At 48.5% G+C, this 20,873-nt stretch overlaps 2 protein-coding genes across 11 annotated transcripts in view; one reads left to right on the forward strand and one right to left on the reverse strand.

Annotated features, from left to right (window-relative positions):
• The window catches only part of LOC115129891 (peripheral plasma membrane protein CASK-like), a 31,337-nt gene extending 21,535 nt beyond the window's left edge, over positions 1-9,802 (reverse strand). For all 10 annotated transcript variants that reach the window (XM_065023756.1, XM_065023770.1, XM_065023762.1 and 7 more), the window contains exons 1-4: positions 9,719-9,802; positions 5,844-5,949; positions 5,563-5,640; positions 4,592-4,664 (exon numbers count right to left, since the gene is read on the reverse strand). In XM_065023756.1, the coding sequence (XP_064879828.1) occupies positions 4,592-4,664; positions 5,563-5,640; positions 5,844-5,920 (228 nt within the window). In that variant the 5' untranslated portion in view covers positions 5,921-5,949; positions 9,719-9,802. The remainder of the gene's footprint in view (positions 1-4,591; positions 4,665-5,562; positions 5,641-5,843; positions 5,950-9,718) is intronic.
• On the forward strand, positions 74-3,859 carry LOC135573784 (probable G-protein coupled receptor 34). The gene is made up of 2 exons (XM_065023743.1): positions 74-364; positions 777-3,859. The coding sequence occupies exon 2, from the start codon at positions 821-823 to the stop codon at positions 2,048-2,050; it is 1,230 nt and encodes a 409-aa protein (XP_064879815.1). The 5' UTR covers positions 74-364; positions 777-820; the 3' UTR covers positions 2,051-3,859.
• Positions 9,803-20,873: the final 11,071 nt, after the last annotated feature.

Consider the following 20,873-nt stretch of genomic DNA (forward strand, 5'->3'; position numbering starts at 1 on the left):
GAGGGTTCTGACGGAGGCTAACAGCTGACAAGGGGTGGTTGGGGGAGGCGTGAGAGAAGAACATCTCGAGGCACAGAGAGAGAGGACCAGAGAGAGGAAGAGAGAGGAGGAAAGAGAGCGAGAGAGTGAGAGAAGGGAGGAGAGCTCAGAGTAACAGACTCATACTTCTGAGCAAAAGAGACAAAGAAAGAAAAAAGTGTGTAGGAGAGTAACCAGAGAAGTCTCAACACGATCCCACTGAACCTGACAACCAAGGGACAGTAGGACCAGGGGCTGTTAAAGGATATGTAACGACACACACATTCTGGACAGTGGACAGTCAAACTACAGCTGCAGAGTCTCTGACATGGGGGGAATCTGGATGGTGAGTGAGATCCTGTCTTAATAAAGACATCAGTGAACCTGTGTGTGTGAATCTGTGAAAACCTAAAGGCAGACCATGTTCTTTACTAGGTGGTGAATCCAAGATAGGTCATAGGTACAATACAATAATTGCACTTCAAGTAGTGGTTGATTTTTCGTTACTTCTTTTCCTGCTACAGGGGAGTTGAAATACAACATTGTGAAAGGGAAGTGGTAAATGTGGTGACATTTAAAAATAGATTAGTTCTTTGAGTGCTTTTACAGTGTTTTTTCAATGAAAACCGCCAAAATCCTTTCCTGTTAACAGCCTACTTTTTTTTGTTAATGCATTGACCTCTCTCTCTGTTTTTTCATCCATATCAATAAAAAACATCTCTCCACCCCCCGCCTCTCCCTCCCTCTATCTCCCACAGCACTGAAGATCTGCTGGGCCTAAAGACACCCCAGCTTCAACACAATGCCCACTCTTCCCTCCTCCCCCCTTTCCACCTCCTCTCCCAACACCTCTTTACCCCTGTCCTCCTCTTCCTTCCCCCTCTCCAATGCCACCTATCCCCCCTTTACCTCCTCCTCTCCAAACCAGACCCTATGTAATCTAGATGACGGTGCCCTGCGCCTCCCCCTGGTCTTCTTCTACTCCCTCTTCTTCCTCCTGGGTCTGGTAGGTAATCTCCTGGCCCTGTGGGTCTTCGTATTCCTCCACTCCAGGAGGAACTCTGTCCGGGTGTTCCTCATCAACGTGGCCATAGCTGACCTGGTGCTCCTGGCCTGCCTTCCCTTCAGAGTCCTCTACCATGCTAACGGCAACCGCTGGGTCCTCGGCCCCCTGGTCTGTAAAGTGGTGGGCAACCTCTTCTACATGAACATGTACATCAGTATCACTCTACTGGGGTTCATTAGTCTGGATAGGTATGTGAAGCTGAAGGGGCGGGGAGGAGCGGGGAGGGGCCTGGCCAGGAGGCTGAGAGGTGGGGGATGGAGCTGGGTGGCGTGCGGGGCGCTCTGGGGGCTGTCCCTGGCGGGGGCCGTGCCCATGATCGCCATGTCGGAGGGAAACGAGGAACCTGGGAAGTGTTTCCAGTATAAGCAGCGGCGTGGGGCGAAGGGGAAGGCTTACTTCAACATGGCTCTGGTGCTGCTGTTCTGGGGGGTGTTCTGCCTGCTGGTGGTCTCCTATGGGAAGATAGCCATGCGCCTCCTCAAGGTGTCCAGGGATAAACCTGACCTCCCCAATGCCCACCGCTACGGTAGCGCCGCCAGGAAGTCCTTCTTCGTGCTCTTCCTGTTCACCGTCTGCTTCGGGCCCTACCACGCCTTCCGCCCATTCTACGTCCTCTCCCAGCTCAACCAATCCCCATCCTGCGATTACTTGCGCCTGGTGGACAGGACCAATGAGGTCATGTTGTTGTTCTCCGCCTTCAACGCCGTCCTGGACCCTGTGATGTACTTCCTGTTGTCAGGCTCGGTGCGCAAGGCCGCCGTGAAAGCCCTCGGACAGAGCCTCGGCAACCGGCTCCACTTCCTTAACGACGGGACCTCCAACAGCTCGGTATCAGAGTTCAGACGGACCTCTCTGTCCGTCACCTCCCCCAACACCGTCATTAACCCCTCCCATGAGCCCAGGACCAGCCTCTGTCTGATTAGCCCCACCCTCCACCCTGGCGCAGCCATAGTGGCAAAGCAGTGAATTTACAGACCTCATTGTTTAACTTCATGGACTTTAGCCCTATTTACATTATAATGTATACCATGTACTCAACAACTGATGCATGTGACAAGGGCCAATGTCTTGAACTAGACTCAGTTCCCAAGAATGGACCTGACCAGATGTCCTGAATAAAAAGTGATTTACACTACCGTTCAAAAGTTCAGGGTCACTTAGAAATGTCCTTGTTCTCGAAAGAAAAGCACATTTTTTTGTCCATTAAAATAACATCAAATTGATCAGAAATACAGTGTAGACATTGATAATGTTGTAAATGTGTAAGTGGCTCTGGATAAGAGCGTCTGCTAAATGACTTAAATGGAAATGTAAATGACTATTGTAGCTGGAAACAGCAGATTTTTTATGGAATATCTACATAGGCGTACAGAGGCACATTATCAGCAAAACACCAGTCTCAACGCGAAACCCCAGTCTCAACGCGAAACCCCAGTCTCAACGCGAAACCCCAGTCTCAACGCGAAACCCCAGTCTCAACGCGAAACCCCAGTCTCAACGCAAAACCCCAGTCTCAACGCAAAACCCCAGTCTCAACGCAAAACCCCAGTCTCAACGCAAAACCCCAGTCTCAACGCAAAACCCCAGTCTCAACGCAAAACCCCAGTCTCAAGGCAAAACCCCAGTCTCAAGGCAAAACCCCAGTCTCAACGCAAAACCCCAGTCTCAAGGCAAAACCCCAGTCTCAACGCAAAACCCCAGTCTCAACGCAAAACCCCAGTCTCAACGCAAAACCCCAGTCTCAACGCAAAACCCCAGTCTCAACGCAAAACCCCAGTCTCAAGGCAAAACCCCAGTCTCAAGGCAAAATCCCAGTCTCAAGGCAAAACCCCAGTCTCAAGGCAAAACCCCAGTCTCAACGCAAAACCCCAGTCTCAACGCAAAACCCCAGTCTCAACGCAAAACCCCAGTCTCAACGCAAAACCCCAGTCTCAACGCAAAACACCAGTCAACGCAAAACACCAGTCAACGCAAAACACCAGTCAACACAAAACACCAGTCAACACAAAACACCAGTCTCAACTAGATAGAGGAACTCTGGACAGAGGAACTCTGCCGAGAAGGTCAGCATCCCGGAGTCGCCTCTTCACTGTTGACGTTAAGACTGGTGTTTTGCAGGTACTATTTAATGAAGCTGCCAGTTGAGGACTTGTGAGGCGTCTGTTTCTAGACACTTGTCCTCTTGCTCAATTGTGCAACCCTTGCAAAAGGGTTTTCTAAATGATCCATTAGACTTTTAAAATGATAAACTTGGATTAGCTAACGCAACGTGCCATCAAATCAAATCAATATTTATTGGTCACATACACATGGTTAGCAGATGTTAATGCGAGTGTAGCGAAATGCTTGTGCTTCTAGTTCCGATTGTGCAGCAATATCTAACATCTACATGTGAGAAGAGTAATGTAGGGTATGTAAACATTATATAAAGTGGAACACAGGAGTGATGGTTGCTGATAATGGGACTCTGTACGCCGTTTCCAGCTACGATAGTCATTTACAACATTAACAATGTCTACACGGTATTTCTGATCAATTTGATGTTATTTTAAATGGACAAAAAAAATTGCTTTTCTTTAAAAACAAGGACATTTCAAAAGGACCCCAAACTTTTGAATGGTATGTAAATGCCTATGTCTGTCGGTTAACTAAAACTTTTGAATGGTATGTAAATGCCTGTGTCTGTCTGTTAACTAATATTGTCAATAGTATGTGACACAATCATATCTGATATAACACTGTACAGAGCAAATAAATATATACGATTTAAGCTCACATGTATATATATCGCCTTGGTGTGAAAACTGAATGGCTGATAAGCATCACATAGTCCCCTCTACTGGTGGTATTAGGTACTACCACTACAGCAGTCTACTACCACACACACACACACACACACACACACACACACACACACACACACACACACACACACTTCTTACAACCCAGATCACAAGTATTCAAACAGACAAATACACGCACAACAACAAACAACACATCTTTCATTAAACACTACAACACAGGGGGAAGGTGTAACTTTGTGCAAACACACAAACAGACTGACTTACTGACATTGGTATTAACACACAAGCAAAAGCTCCCCTTATCCCCTCTGGGAGTCACCAAATGTGTCTGTTTGTGGGCAGGGCTCACCCCATCTGGTCTGGCATTGTGGCCTACTGTATGTTAGAGAGGTAATCCTATAGTAATCACTGAAGCTGTGCTGTCTGGCCTGTCAAACAGGGTTTCAGCAGGGTTTCCCCTGACACTAAACACTAATCCAGCCCCAGCTTAACTCACCTTCATTACTAGTTAGCCTACTACTACTACAACCCAATGGGCTAAGCTGATGTCGTTGGGTTAGTCGATATACACTCAATACGAGGAGACAGACGGTGGATCACCAATGGTTACTTCATTCTGTTTGAAATCAATAGATGCCATTGACAACAGTGCTGTTTAGATAAGGGGGAAGTGGGACTGGAGATCTGGGGTAGGGGAGCTTACCTTCACGTCACGGTGAATCACGTTGTTGTCATGGCAATACCGCAGCGCCTCCAAGATCTGTCTCATGTAGTGACTAAAAGACAAGAATGAAGAGGAAGGGGGAGAGAGAGGATGAAGAGGAAGGGGGAGAGAGAGGATGAAGAGGAAGGGGGAGAGAGAGAATAAAGAGAAAGGGGGAGAGAATGAAGAGGAAGGGGGGAGAGAGAGAATGAAGAGGGAGGGGGAGAGAGAGAATGAATAGGAAGGGGGGAGAGAATGAAGAGGAAGAAACAGAATGAAGAAAGGGGAGAGGGAGAATAAAGAGAAAGGGGAAGAGAGAGAGAATGAAGAGAAACGGGAAGAGAGAGAGAGAATGAAGAGAAACGGGAAGAGAGAGAGAATGAAGAGAAAGGGGAAGAGAGAGAGAATGAAGAGAAACGGGGGAGAGAGAATGAAGAGAGAATGAAGAGAAACGGGGGGAGAGAGAGAATGAAGAGAGAATGAAGAGAAACGGGGGAGAGAGAGAATGAAGAGAGAATGAAGAGAAACGGGGGAGAGAGAGAATGAAGAGAGAATGAAGAGAAACGGGGGGAGAGAGAGAATGAAGAGAAAGGGGGAGAGAGAATGAAGAGAAAGGGGGAGAGAGAGAGAGAATGAAGAGAAACGGGGGAGAGAGAATGAAGAGAAAGGGGGAGAGAGAATGAAGTGGAAGGAGGAGAGTGAGGGAATTAGCAACGCCACTACTTCTTAGAGAGCTCCTTCTAAAAGCACTTCATTACAGGCATGTAGAGTCCCCAAGGTTCTCATCGTCCTACCACTGAATACAAGGCCACTTACTTCAAATGAGGCCTTGGTTGAAAATGTCAATGTGACGTGCGTGTAACTGGCTACGGCTTCAATCAGCCCGCGTCACAATTTCAAAACACAAGTCAGCTCCGTCCATACTAGAGAGGCAGAGAGGAAATAAGGGAACCTAAGAGTCAAGCTTTTACCTGGCTACAGCTTCACTGTAGACAAAACCAGCATCTGCCCGCTTCACAGTCTCAAAACACAGGTCAGCTGTATCCATACTATGTCAGAGGTAGAAATCACATAAAACAAAACTTTATTGAATTTGGATTACACTGTTAGTACAGAAAGTCAATAGGAAGGGACCATTCTAGAATATCAAGTTAAATCTAGAACAGAAATTCTAGAATTTAGTCCATTCTAGAATAGAAAGTCAATAGGTGACTATTCAAGAAACAAAATGGCCAAAACACAACCAACTTACAACTCAAAGACCATGTAGAGCATGCCATCTGAGCTGTAGGTTTCTAGTAGCTCTACGATGTGAGGGTGCTTCAGCATGTGACAGATACTGGCCTCTCTCTTCAGATCTGTGGAGGAAACAGGAGAGATAAGAGATGGAAACCATTTCTTCAGTATTGAGATGCATCCGTTTGTCCTCATTTCCCCTTTTCAACACACTCTTCCTCTCCTCCTCATCTTGCCCCATAGCTTATAGGTGTGTGCCCTCCCTCTCTTCCTCCTGACCTCTCCACCGCGCTGACCCAGGTGAAAGACTCCAGTCGGAGCGCAGGAGGGAGGTTAAGAGAAGAGGAAACACCTCCGGTGCGTGTTAGTTTGTTCCTTCCCTCTCTTCCCCAACCACATAAACATCAAAGGAGATTAACATGGAGGGGTGCACGTGTGCAGGCAGGGAGAGGCTTGACTGCAGCGCGGGAAGCACACACAAGGAAGTAGCAAAGAGCGAAGAACACAGTACACACACACACACAACGAAGAGGGGCAAAATAGTTGAAAAAGCATTGGGAGGGAAAGTGAAGCTGTGGGAGCTCATGTGGCACTAGAGGCGTCGTCTGGAGTTTGACCCAGTCAGACACACTGCACTGTTGTCCTCCTCTGTTCTGCAGTTCACATCCCCCTATACAGACCTCATTTACACCCCCCCCAGTCTACTGGTCTGCAGAGACTACAAACGTGTGTGCGGTGTTGTGACGGGCCTAACTCATGACGTAAGACCCAGAGACAGAGTCCTTATTCTCTCACTATCTCTGTGTTGAGTCTCTCTCTCTGCATTCATTGATCTCTGTCTCTCCCTCTCTCTCTCACACACAGAAGACCAAGAGTATGAGTCCGAGAGAGGAAAACAGAACAGATGATACATGGTAGTAACTGAGGGGGGTATAGTCTAACAGTATGGATTTACAGGATAGCGTAGCAGGATAGATGTGCTCTCTACACGCACTCATCCCTGTTCAATGAAGCCCAGTCTGCTTGCTAACTCAAAATGTCACTGCTCACAATTAACACGACTGGTTTCTGTGAGTTTCTGTAAAACTACAGCAGGAGGGGAGGGGGAGGTTAGTTTCATCAGGGGTCCAGCTGTCTTTTCTGCCAGCGCTGTGGGGTTTTAAATGAAAGTGACATTTACGAGTTCCAACCAGCCCAACTCTACAGCCAGAAATCAATCTCTCAGCATTCAAACACACTGGAGGTCCTCTCCCTCTCTCTTCTTCTCCCTCTGTTGCTCTACTTCTAACTCTCTCTTCTTATCCCTCTGTTGCTCTACTTCTAACTCTCTCTTCTTCTCCCTCTGTTGCTCTACTTCTAACTCTCTCTCTTTCGCCCTCTGTTGCTCTACTTCTAACTCTCTCTCTTTCGCCCTCTGTTGCTCTACTTCTAACTCTCTCTCTTTCGCCCTCTGTTGCTCTACTTCTAACTCTCTCTCTCCCCCTCTTCTTCTTCTCCCTCTGTTACTCTAATTCTAACTCTCTTTCTCCCTCTATTGCTCTACGTCTAACTCTCTTTCTCCCCCTCTTCTTCTTCTCCCTCTTCTTCTCCCTCTGTTGCTCTACTTCTAACTCTCTTTCTCCCCCTCTCTTCTTCTCCCTCTCTGTTGCTCTACTTCGTCCAGACTCTATATAAGTTTACTAGGTTCGTCCAGACTCTATATCAGTTTACTAGGTTCTTCCAGAGCCAGACGCTATATCAGTTTACTAGGTTCTTCCAGAGCCAGACTCTATATCAGTTTACTAGGTTCTTCCAGAGCCAGACTCTATATCAGTTTACTAGGTTCTTCCAGAGCCAGACTCTATATCAGTTTACTAGGTTCGTCCAGACTCTATATCAGTTTACTAGGTTCTTCCAGAGCCAGACTCTATATCAGTTTACTAGGTTCTTCCAGAGCCAGACTTTATATCAGTTTACTAGGTTCTTCCAGACTCTATATCAGTTTACTAGGTTCTTCCAGACTCTATATCAGTTTACTAGGTTCTTCCAGACTCTATATCAGTTTATTATGTTCTTCCAGACTCTATATCAGTTTATTAAGTTCTTCCAGACTCTATATCAGTTTATTAAGTTCTTCCAGACTCTATATCAGTTTACTAGGTTCGTCCAGAGCCAGACTCTATATCAGTTTACTAGGTTCTTCCAGAGCCAGACTCTATATCAGTTTACTAGGTTCTTCCAGAGCCAGACTCTATATCAGTTTACTAGGTTCGTCCAGAGCCAGACTCTATATCAGTTGACTAGGTTCGTCCAGAGCCAGACTCTATATCAGTTTACTAGGTTCTTCCAGAGCCAGACTCTATATCAGTTTACTAGGTTCTTCCAGAGCCAGACTTTATATCAGTTTACTAGGTTCTTCCAGACTCTATATCAGTTTACTAGGTTCTTCCAGACTCTATATCAGTTTACTAGGTTCTTCCAGAGCCAGACTCTATATCAGTTTACTAGGTTCTTCCAGAGCCAGACTCTATATCAGTTTACTAGGTTCTTCCAGAGCCAGACTCTATATCAGTTTACTAGGTTCTTCCAGACTCTATATCAGTTTACTAGGTTCTTCCAGAGCCAGACTCTATATCAGTTTACTAGGTTCTTCCAGAGCCAGACTCTATATCAGTTTACTAGGTTCGTCCAGACTCTATATCAGTTTACTAGGTTCTTCCAGAGCCAGACTCTATATCAGTTTACTAGGTTCTTCCAGACTCTATATCAGTTTACTAGGTTCTTCCAGAGCCAGACTCTATATCAGTTTACTAGGTTCTTCCAGAGCCAGACTCTATATCAGTTTACTAGGTTCTTCCAGACTCTATATCAGTTTACTAGGTTCTTCCAGAGCCAGACTCTATATCAGTTTACTAGGTTCTTCCAGAGCCAGACTCTATATCAGTTTACTAGGTTCTTCCAGAGCCAGACTCTATATCAGTTTACTAGGTTCTTCCAGACCCTATATCAGTTTATTAAGTTCTTCCAGACTCTATATCAGTTTATTAAGTTCTTCCAGACTCTATATCAGTTTATTAAGTTCTTCCAGACTCTATATCAGTTTATTAAGTTCTTCCAGACTCTATATCAGTTTATTAAGTACTTCCAGACTCTATATCAGTTTATTAAGTTCTTCCAGACTCTATATCAGTTTATTAAGTTCTTCCAGACTCTATATCAGTTTATTAAGTACTTCCAGACTCTATATCAGTTTATTAAGTTCTTCCAGACTCTATATCAGTTTATTAAGTTCTTCCAGACTCTATATCAGTTTATTAAGTTCTTCCAGACTCTATATCAGTTTATTAAGTTCTTCCAGACTCTATATCAGTTTATTAAGTTCTTCCAGACTCTATATCAGTTTATTAGGTTCTTCCAGACTCTATATCAGTTTACTAGGTTCTTCCAGACCCTATATCAGTTTACTAGGTTCTTCCAGACTCTATATCAGTTTACTAGGTTCTTCCAGACCCTATATCAGTTTACTAGGTTCTTCCAGACCCTATATCAGTTTACTAGGTTCTTCCAGAGCCAGACCCTATATCAGTTTACTAGGTTCTTCCAGACCCTCTATCAGTTTACTAGGTTCTTCCAGAGCCAGACTCAATATCAGTTTACTCAACAATCCCTCTTTATTACACTACCAATATTTTCACAGACAATTCTGTCTTTCCATTCCCTTATGATGCTGTCCTTGGCCCAGCTCTGACCGGAGCATCACAGATGGCACACCATGAACGCCAAAACCCAGGGCACTGCCACCACAATGTGACACACACACACAGAACAGCATGACACGGCAGGAAACTGCATGGAAAGTTAGTATGCATCAGCGCTTTACCCGCACAGCGCATGAGTGTGACTCTTCCTTACCCTCTGTGCTGAGGCCAGGGCTGGAGGTGAAACTGGCAACATCTACGATCTTCACTGCAAACTGCTGCCCTGTGTCCCTGTTGATACAGCGCCTCACCACACTGAAGGGACCCCTGGAAGACAGAAAACACAGTGGGTTAGTCACGTTTCTCTCACACACACACACACACACACACCTTGGGAATAGGGGAAGGGGTCGATTTGGAATTCATTCTTGGATTATCTGGCACCTTTACATTCTCTCTGTTCTTCCCTGTAGGCCTTCAGTAATCACAGTGCAGTAACAATAACCCAACAGCCCTGGATATGATGGAGCCTAATGCTGGAGATGGAGCAGCTAGCGACGTAGCCTAGCCTCCTCTCCTCCACCTGGGGAATTACAGAGCAGTGGTGAGCACAGCTGTGAAGACGGAAATAAAAGCCCCATTACAGAGGCCTCGAGGCAGGGAGAACAAGCATTGTTGACAGGGGCCTTGGACCAGGGTGGTGGGTTGAGGATATGATAATGCAGGAAAGTGTACTGGGCAAGGGTGTAATTCCCAAAGGGACTGTGGGGCACACAAGGGCGTGGCCATGCACATGCGCACACACACACACACAGACACACAGACAGAGAGAAAACAGTAGTAGATAAACCTAGACCAAACACACACATTCACACATTTGTGCACACACACCCTCAAGTCCCCATTGCACACAGCGCTCAGCTGTTCCATCACTAAACAGCAATGCATAAAACTCAAGTGGCAGGGATTTCAAAACAGAGTTAAGGCTAATTCATAAAAGTATCCAATACAATAGGCCTACAATTGGAAATCCTATAAATACTAACCAATAGGTAGGGGGTTACAGCCACCATGTGTGGGCCTCTCCTACTATAATGATTAACCCAGCTATCTGCCTCTGGGTGGGGGGGGGTGGAGGCTCTGTGAAGACTGACCCATATGCTAAAGAAAATATCCCTCAGACATTACTCGATCTGTGAAACCTCTAGTGGGGTTGAAACACAGCCCTGGAAGACATACGTTTATCTCCTTAAGACAAAGGCGCAAGCCAAAAAACAACCACTGGTTCACCTCCACCTAGCTCCTTCCAAAGGAGTAACACTGCTTCCCTTCCCCCCATAGCTCCTTCCAAAGGAGTAACACTGCTTCGCTTCCCCCCATAGCTCCTTCCAAAGGAGTAACACTGCTTCCTTCCCCCCTAGTTCCTCCCTAAGGAGTAACACTGCTTCCCTTACCCCATAGCTCCTTCCAAAGGAGTAACACTGCTTCCCTTCCCCCATAGCTCCTTCCAAAGGAGTAACACTGCTTCCTTCCCCCATAGCTCCTCCCTAAGGAGTAACACTGCTTCCCTTCCCCCATAGCTCCTCCCTAGGGAGTAACACTGCTTCCCTTCCCCCATAGCTCCTCCCTAAGGAGTAACACTGCTTCCCTTCCCCCCCTAGTTCCTCCCTAAGGAGTAACACTGCTTCCCTTACCCCATAGCTCCTTCCAAAGGAGTAACACTGCTTCCCTTCCCCCATAGCTCCTTCCAAAGGAGTAACACTGCTTCCCTTCCCCCATAGCTCCTCCCTAAGGAGTAACACTGCTTCCCTTCCCCCATAGCTCCTCCCTAGGGAGTAACACTGCTTCCCTTCCCCCATAGCTCCTCCCTAAGGAGTAACACTGCTTCCCTTCCCCCATAGCTCCTTCCAAAGGAGTAACACTGCTTCCCTTCCCCCATAGCTCCTCCCTAAGGAGTAACACTGCTTCCCTTACCCCATAGCTCCTTCCAAAGGAGTAACACTGCTTCCTTCCCCATAGCTCCTTCCTAAGGAGTAACACTGCTTCCCTTACCCCCTAGCTCCTTCCTAAGGAGTAACACTGCTTCCCTTCCCCTATAGCTCCTTCCAAAGGAGTAACACTGCTTCCCTTCCCCCATAGCTCCTCCCTAAGGAGTAACACTGCTTCCCTTACCCCATAGCTCCTTCCAAAGGAGTAACACTGCTTCCCTTCCCCCATAGCTCCTTCCAAAGGAGTAACACTGCTTCCCTTACCCCCATAGCTCCTTCCTAAGGAGTAACACTGCTTCCCTTACCCCCTAGCTCCTTCCTAAGGAGTAACACTGCTTCCCTTCCCCTCCTAGTTCCTCCCTAAGGAGTAACACTGCTTCCCTTACCCCCATAGCTCCTCCCTAAGGAGTAACACTGCTTCCCTTCCCCCATAGCTCCTTCCAAAGGAGTAACACTGCTTCCCTTCCCCCCCCTAGTTCCTCCTTAAGGAGTAACACTGCTTCCCTTCCCCCATAGCTCCTCCCTAGGGAGTAACACTGCTTCCCTTCCCCCATAGCTCCTTCCAAAGGAGTAACACTGCTTCTCTTCCCCCATAGCTCCTTCCAAAGGAGTAACACTGCTTCCCTTCCCCCATAGCTCCTTCCAAAGGAGTAACACTGCTTCCCTTACCCCCATAGCTCCTTCCTAAGGAGTAACACTGCTTCCCTTACCCCCTAGCTCCTTCCTAAGGAGTAACACTGCTTCCCTTCCCCTCCTAGTTCCTCCCTAAGGAGTAACACTGCTTCCCTTCCCCCCATAGCTCCTCCCTAAGGAGTAACACTGCTTCCCTTCCTCCATAGCTCCTTCCAAAGGAGTAACACTGCTTCCCTTCCCCCTAGTTCCTCCTTAAGGAGTAACACTGCTTCCTTCCCCATAGCTCCTCCCTAGGGAGTAACACTGCTTCCCTTCCCCATAGCTCCTTCCAAAGGAGTAACACTGCTTCTCTTCCCCCATAGCTCCTCCCTAAGGTGTAACACTGGTTCCCTTCCCCCATAGGTCCTTCCAAGGGAGTAACACTGCTTCCCTTCCCCCTAGCTCCTCCCTAAGGAGTAACACTGGTTCCCTTCCCCTAGCTCCTTCCAAAGGAGTAACACTGCTTCCCTTCCCCCTAGCTCCTTCCAAAGGAGTAACACTGCTTCCTTCCCCCTAGCTCCTCCCTAAGGTGTAACACTGGTTCCCTTCCCCCATAGCTCCTTCCAAAGGAGTAACACTGCTTCCCTTACCCCTAGTTCCTCCCTAAGGAGTAACACTGCTTCCCTTCCCCCTAGTTCCTCCCTAAGGAGTAACACTGCTTCCCTTCCCCCTAGTTCCTCCCTAAGGAGTAACACTGCTTCCTTCCCCCTAGTTCCTCCCTAAGGAGTAACACTGCTTCCCTTACCCCCTAGTTCCTCCCTAAGGAGTAACACTGCTTCCTTACCCCCTAGTTCCTCCCTAAGGTGTAACACTGGTTCCCTTCCCCCTAGCTCCTTCCAAAGGAGTAACACTGCTTCCCTTCCCCCTAGCTCCTCCCTAAGGTGTAACATTGGTTCCCTTCCCCCAGCTCCTTCCAAAGGAGTAACACTGCTTCCCTTCCCCATAGCTCCTTCCAAAGGAGTAACACTGCTTCCCTTCCCCCTAGCTCCTCCCTAAGGAGTAACACTGCTTCCCTTCCCCCCTAGCTCCTTCTAAGGTGTAACACTGGTTCCCTTCCGCCCTAGCTAATCCCTGAGGTGTAACACTGGTTCCCTTCCACCCTAGCTCCTCCCAACGGTGGAACACTGGTTCCCTTCCCCCCCTAGCTACTCCCTACAATGCAACACTGGTTCCCTTCCACCCTAGTTCCTTCCTAAGGTGTAACACTGGTTCCCTTCCCCCCTAGCTCCTTCCAAAGGAGTAACACTGGTTCCCTTCCCCCCTAGCTCCTTCCAAAGGAGTAACACTGGTTCCCTTCCCCCTTAGTTCCTCCCTACAATGCAACACTGGTTCCCTTCCCCCTAGTTCCTCCCTACAATGCAACACTGGTTCCCTTCCCCCTAGCTCCTTCCAAAGGAGTAACACTGGTTCCCTTCCCCCTAGTTCCTCCCTACAATGCAACACTGGTTCCCTTCCCCCATAGCTCCTTCCAAAGGAGTAACACTGGTTACCTTCCCCCTAGCTCCTTCCAAAGGAGTAACACTGCTCCTCCCCAGTTCCTCCCTAAGGAGTAACATTGCTTCCTTCCCCTAGCTCATCCCTAAGGTGTAACACTGGTTCCCTTCCCCCATAGCTCCTTCCAAAGGAGTAACACTGGTTCCCTTCCCCCTAGCTCCTTCCAAAGGAGTAACACTGGTTCCCTTCCCCCCTAGCTCCTTCCAAAGGAGTAACACTGGTTCCCTTCCCCTAGCTCCTTCCAAATGAGTAACACTGCTTCCCTTCCCCCTAGCTCCTTCCAAAGGAGTAACACTGGTTCCCTTCCCCCTAGCTCCTTCCAAATGAGTAACACTGGTTCCTTCCCCCTAGCTCCTTCCAAAGGAGTAACACTGGTTCCCTTCCCCCTAGCTCCTTCCAAAGGAGTAACACTGGTTCCCTTCCCCCTAGCTCCTTCCAAATGAGTAACACTGCTTCCCTTCCCCCTAGCTCCTTCCAAAGGAGTAACACTGGTTCCCTTCCCCCTAGCTCCTTCCAAATGAGTAACACTGCTTCCCTTCCCCTAGCTCCTTCCAAAGGAGTAACACTGGTTCCCTTCCCCCTAGCTCCTTCCAAAGGAGTAACACTGGTTCCCTTCCCCCTAGCTCCTTCCAAAGGAGTAACACTGGTTCCCTTCCCCCTAGCTCCTTCCAAAGGAGTAACACTGCATCCCTTCCCCCATAACTCCTTCCAAAGGAGTAACACTGCATCCTTCCCCCATAACTCCTTCCAAAGGAGTAACACTGCATCCCTTCCCCCATAACTCCTTCCAAAGGAGTAACACTGCTTCCTTCCCCCTAGCTCCTTCTAAGGTGTAACACTGGTTCCCTTCCGCCCTAGCTAATCCCTAAGGTGTAACACTGGTTCCCTTCCACCCTAGCTCCTCCCAACGGTGGAACACTGGTTCCCTTCCCCCTAGCTACTCCCTACAATGCAACACTGGTTCCCTTCCACCCTAGTTCCTTCCTAAGGTGTAACACTGGTTCCCTTCCCCCCTAGCTCCTTCCAAAGGAGTAACACTGGTTCCCTTCCCCCCTAGCTCCTTCCAAAGGAGTAACACTGGTTCCCTTCCCCCCTTAGTTCCTCCCTACAATGCAACACTGGTTCCCTTCCCCCTAGCTCCTTCCAAAGGAGTAACACTGGTTCCCTTCCCCTAGCTCCTTCCAAAGGAGTAACACTGCATCCCTTCCCCCATAACTCCTTCCAAAGGAGTAACACTGCATCCCTTCCCCCATAACTCCTTCCAAAGGAGTAACACTGCATCCCTTCCCCCCATAACTCCTTCCAAAGGAGTAACACTGCATCCCTTCCCCCATAACTCCTTCCAAAGGAGTAACACTGCTTCCCTTCCCCCTAGCTTCTTCCAAAGGAGTAACACTGCTTCCCTTCCCCCTAGCTTCTTCCAAAGGAGTAACACTGCTTCCCTTCCCCCATAGCTCCTTCCAAAGGAGTAACACTGCTTCCTTCCCCCATAGCTCCTTCCAAAGGAGTAACACTGCTTCCCTTCCCCCTAGCTCCTCCCTAAGGAGTAACACTGCTTCCCTTCCCCCTAGCTCCTTCTAAGGTGTAACACTGGTTCCCTTCCCCACTAGCTACTCCCTACAATGCAACACTGGTTCCCTTCCCTCCTAGCTAATCCCTAAGGTGTAACACTGGTTCCCTTCCACCCTAGCTCCTCCCAACGGTGGAACACTGGTTCCCTTCCCCCCCCTAGCTACTCCCTACAATGCAACACTGGTTCCCTTCCCCCCTAGCTCCTCCCTAAGGTGTAACACTGGTTCCCTTCCACCCTAGTTCCTCCCTACAATGTAACACTGCTTCCCTTCCCCGCTAGCTCCTTCTAAGGTGTAACACTGGTCTCCTCCTACTAGCTCCTCCCTAAGGAGTAACACTGGTTCCCTTCCCTCCTAGCTCCTCCCTAAGGTGTAACACTGGTTCCCTTCCCCCATAGCTCCTCCCTACGGTGTAACACTGGTTCCCTTCCCCCCTAGCTACTCCCTACAATGCAACACTGGTTCCCTTCCCTCCTAGCTCCTCCCTAAGGTGTAACACTGGTTCCCTTCCCCCCTAGTTCCTCCCTACGGTGTAACACTGGTTCCCTTCCCCCCTAGTTCCTCCCTACGGTGTTACACTGGTTCCCTTCCCCCCCTAGTTCCTCCCTACGGTGTAACACTGCTTCCTTTCCCCCTTACTCCTAAGGTGTAACACTGGTTTCCATCCCCCCCAGCTCCTCCCTACAGTTTAACACTGCTTCCCTTCCCCCTAGCTCCTCCCTACAGTGTAACACTGCTTCCCTTCCCCCTAGCTCCTCCCTACAGTTTAACACTGCTTCCCTTCCCCCTAGTTCCTCCTTACGGTGTAACACTGGTTCCCTTCCACCCTAGTTCCTCCCTAAGGTGTAACACTGGTTCCCTTCCCCCTAGCTCCTTCTAAGGTGTAACACTGGTTTCTTTCCCCCTAGCTCCTTCTAAGTTGTAACACTGGTTCCCTTCCCCCCTAGCTCCTCCCTAAGGTGTAACACTGGTTCCCTTCCCCCCTAGTTCCTCCTTATGGTGTAACACTGGTTCCCTTCCACCCTAAGCCCTGCTATGGTGTATGCAGACTGAAGGGATAGGGTACTTGTAAGCAATAAGGTGTGGGCTACACCTAGCCTTCATATGGGTTTTTACCATAGAGTTAACACCTAGGTCTGCAAACACTGAAGTGGTATGGAATAGAGACCAGGGGATGGGTGTAGTATTGGACTGGACTAGTATGGCCCAGCCTAAATGTCAATAAAACTCCCATTATCTCCATGACACTGTGATGAGCCAAAAGCCAGGTGAACTCAGTTGGGTTTGAGGTCAATTTCATCTTAAATAAGCTCAAGAATTCAAATATCCTCACAGAAGATGATAGACTAGCTGCCCACTTTGAATTCGTGAATCGAATTGCAATTCATCTCCCTAGTTGTAAAATGTAGACTGAGTGAGTTCCAATGGAATTGACCCTGTCAAACCCCCCACCCCTGGAAGGCGCCAAGGCAAGCGATCACACGCAGGAGTGTCATTCCACGGGGAAGGACTGTGAGAAAGGAGAGAGAGGGTAGGCACGCTTTGGTGACATAAGCACAGCTGTGCTCGAGACATGGGCCCCCTCCCACTTTCAGCACGGTCCTGCAGTGTTAGTATTACCCGTTAGCACCTGGCCACCTTCTCACATTACCTTGGATGGGAACTAGAATGCCATTAGAGAGAAACGAGAGAGAATGGGAGAGAGAAGGAACTGAGGTAGCCTAGTAGCCGAAGAAAGCCAATGGTCGAGACGGGTCGTGAGTAGAGGTGTGAACGTTTAAACGAAATGTGGCTCCTTAACGTTAAAAAAAATCCCCAAACGGAATAATAATAGGTTTTATTTCCCACAAAATTATAATCGCGGTGCACCTGGCTCGCCTACTCTTTCTCTTCGCCAATGGTGCGAGTGCGTGTTCTCTCTTCGGTCTGTTGCATGTAGAATATCCTAGCCTATTCATTGTGGATAGGCCCTGCTTTACAAGAAATCGCAAAATACAGCATTCTATTGCGAGATACTGCTTTTGATTGCCGATAGATAGGCCTAGTAGACGGTTCTGACTCCGTCTGCCTGGTGGCTGACCTGCCTATACAGTGCCCCTCCCATCTCTCTCCGTCCCTCGCTAGCTCGCTATGAAAGATGCGAGTGTTTGTTCTCACAAGTACGGCAACTAATCAGTCTTGTTTTCTGTCTACTAAATGTCATGGTATTTAACTAACTTTAAAGTACTTTATTTAGGAGTGATCTGTTCGTAGGTAGGCAGCTTGATATTATTTCATTGACAGTTCTGGTGGCCGAGTGATGGATATTAGCTGCCATTCAGAAGCACAGATCCTTTACAAATACAATTCCCGTCCAGTGGCGCTTCGAGACCATCTCTAGAGAAGTGACTGACTTGCCTGGTTAAATAAAGGTAAAAAAAAAAAAAACTTTCCCCTCTTTACCTTTATTTAACCAGGCAAGTCAGTTAAGAACACATTCTTATTTTCAATGACGGCCTGGGAACAGTGGGTTAACTGCCTGTTCAGGGGCAGAACGACAGATTTGTACCTTGTCAGCTCGGGGGTTTGAACTCGCAACCTTCCGGTTACTAGTCCAACGCTCTAACCACTAGGCTACGCTGCCACCCCGTATGTAGGTAGGAAAGGAGGAGTAAACGAAGGAAAGAGGAAAGCAGGTGAGAGTACATAGGGATGTAAAGAGAGGAAGGAATTAGGATGAAATAAATCAAAATGGGGCACTTTTTGGGAAATAACCAGTCTGGAGGCCCAGGAGCCCTTAGACAAGCAGAGACCAAATTCAATATCACCTCCGAGTCCCCTGTTCTCAAAGCAGTCAACAAACCCATCTGTAAGAATAAATCAGCCAGGCCAAACTCCCCAGAGTCCACACTCCGTGAGGAGCTGACCACACACTTCCTGAGAAATAGTGAGGACAAGAAACAAGGAGAGAAGAGAAAGTTAGATGGAATGTAGAATTGTGAGAAGCGCCTCGGGAGGTGTGGGCAGACGGAGATTCTTGCCAGCATGCCTAGAGTCAGTTACATCATCTCATCATAATGGCTGAGGTGGAGGCTGGAGGGAGGGAGAACAGATCGTAGACCTGTAGATGAGGGTGTAGGCTAAACGGTCTGAATGACTGGGCCCAAGACACATGCACAGTACAGGAAAGACGGTGAAGGGTTTGTTATGTTTGTTCAGGGATAGCTTAGCCTTCGTATGTTCTATCAGTAACAAATGTACTGAGTGTTATGGTTGCTCAGAACCCATTAGAGGCTATAAAACACGCACAAATGGTAGTTAGCCTAACGTGTAGCAAGTGTGTGTATTGTTTGTAGAGCTACAAATGAATTAAGAAAAATGGCAAACAAATCATTTAAAAAAATGCTTTAATGAGCTCAATGCGATCCAAAGCATTAAAACGTAGGCCAGGAGTTGATGTTGAATTAGCTGAGCCAACGCGAGTCAGAGTACTGATCACTCCACCAGTTCCCAGCCATTCTGACAATATTCCAATCCTTCCTGGCCCTAATGAGTACCCCAGAGCCAGAATGAAGAGCCGCGATTCCAGTTGCACTTGTCTGCATTACTATTCCCATGCAGAGAATCATTATGAGCAGAGACGGCTCAAATTACCCACGCCTCGCCCATCCCCTTCAACTGGAGCTTAAATGCCCGGCCTGAGCACGTCATTGTGTCTACTGAAATGTAACACACACAATGGGCTAATAAGTAGGATTGCATAACCTGTTTGCGTGAGCTTTACTTCCCTCAGATAAGGATGCAGTGGAGAGTAAGGCCTTGTGCCATCTTTTGTTAGAATAATGTCTGAATAGGCAATGGGCCTTAGTTCACTGCTCATGTACAGGGTCTCGCCTTGACTACTGTGCTTTGTTGAATCTGTTTATTCTTATTGTGCATTTATTTTTACCGAAATGATTCAAACTAAATTGGAAGATATAACATTTTAAAAGGTTCGCTTCCAAAAGCCCCAGTAGGCTTCTATCAATGGTATTGCAGTAGACATATAGCTTAGCAATAGGTCTGAGTTACTCATAAAGCTACCAATAGTCTCAACAGGGTGTCCCTCCACATCTCATTTTTACTTTTTTAAAGGAGGAGAGGAGAGCCTGGTACTAACTGGCTGTCAGCCAACTGTGTATGGATCCGGAGGAACTTGATTCCTACAGAGCCAGGGGGGGGAAGAGGGGGAAGGGTTCCATTCTGGTCGATTCAGAATGTTCTAGATAGTGAGACTGAACACCCCATTCAGCTAAGCGTACAGTAAGCTACACCTCAGAGAACAATTAACTTAGTGTAGTAGTCAACTAGCAGGTTGCAGGTCATCCTCAGAGCATGACCCTACTGGCAATCCTCCCCACCCACCCAGTCACCTCCCACACAGTCCCCTCCCACACAGTCACCCACCCAGTCACCTCCCACACAGTCACCCACCCCGTCACCCACCCAGTCACCTCCCACACTGTCACCCACCCCGTCACCTCCCACCCAGTCACCCACCACCCAGTCACCCACCACCCAGTCAACACCCACCCAGTCACCTCCCACACTGTCACCCACCCCGTCCCCTCCCACACAGTCACCTCCCACCCAGTCACCCACCCCGTCACCTCCCACCCCGTCACCCACCCAGTCACCTCCCACACTGTCACCCACCCCGTCACCTCCCACACAGTCACCCACCCCGTCACCTCCCACACAGTCACCCACCCCGTCACCTCCCACACAGTCACCCACCCAGTCACCTCCCACACTGTCACCCACCCCGTCACCTCCCACCCAGTCACCCACCACCCAGTCACCCACCACCCAGTCAACACCCACCCAGTCACCTCCCACACTGTCACCCACCCCGTCCCCTCCCACACAGTCACCTCCCACCCAGTCACCCACCCCGTCACCTCCCACACTGTCACCCACCCCGTCACCTCCCACACAGTCACCCACCCCGTCACCTCCCACACAGTCACCCACCCCGTCACCTCCCACACAGTCACCTCCCACACCGTCACCCACCACCCAGTCACCTCCCACCCAGTCACCTCCCACCACCCAGTCACCTCCCACCACACAGTCACCTCCCACCACACAGTCACCTCCCACCACACAGTCATCTCCCACCACACAGTCATCTCCCTTGACTCCTACACAAGCAGGATCAGAGAGAGGGGTGTGCAGGCAGGGACTACAATAGAAGTGTCTGTGGTGGTGGGGGATAATTGGTCTGACGTACATGTTTACAAGGGGAAAATACCAAGGGTCAACTGGTGAGTAAAGACAAGAGATGAGCGTATCTAAATGGGAGCGCTCATTCTCATTCTTCAGAATGGATCCCTTTTCCTGGCAGATGCTTTAGACATGCTGTACTGGGGGTTTTCATACATTAAATGTTGTGAGATACTGAACAAGATCTGGAAGCAAGTTCTATATTTAAGCAATAAGGCCCGAGGAGGTGTGGTATATGGCCAATATACCACGGCTAAGGGCTGTTCTAATGCACGACGCCACGCGGAGGTATATTGGCCATATACCACAAACCCCCAAGGTGCCTAATTGCTATTATAAACTGGTTACCAACGTAATTAGAGCAGTAAAAATAAATGTTGTCATACCCGTGGTATATGGT

This window comes from Oncorhynchus nerka, linkage group LG2 (genome assembly GCF_034236695.1).
Source record: "Oncorhynchus nerka isolate Pitt River linkage group LG2, Oner_Uvic_2.0, whole genome shotgun sequence".
NCBI classification, from domain to species: domain Eukaryota; kingdom Metazoa; phylum Chordata; class Actinopteri; order Salmoniformes; family Salmonidae; genus Oncorhynchus; species Oncorhynchus nerka.

Coding starts and splice junctions, on each gene's coding strand:
- LOC135573784 (XM_065023743.1), top strand. CDS start 821: ATGCCCACTCTTCCCTCCTCCCCCCTTTCCACCTCCTCTCCCAACACC.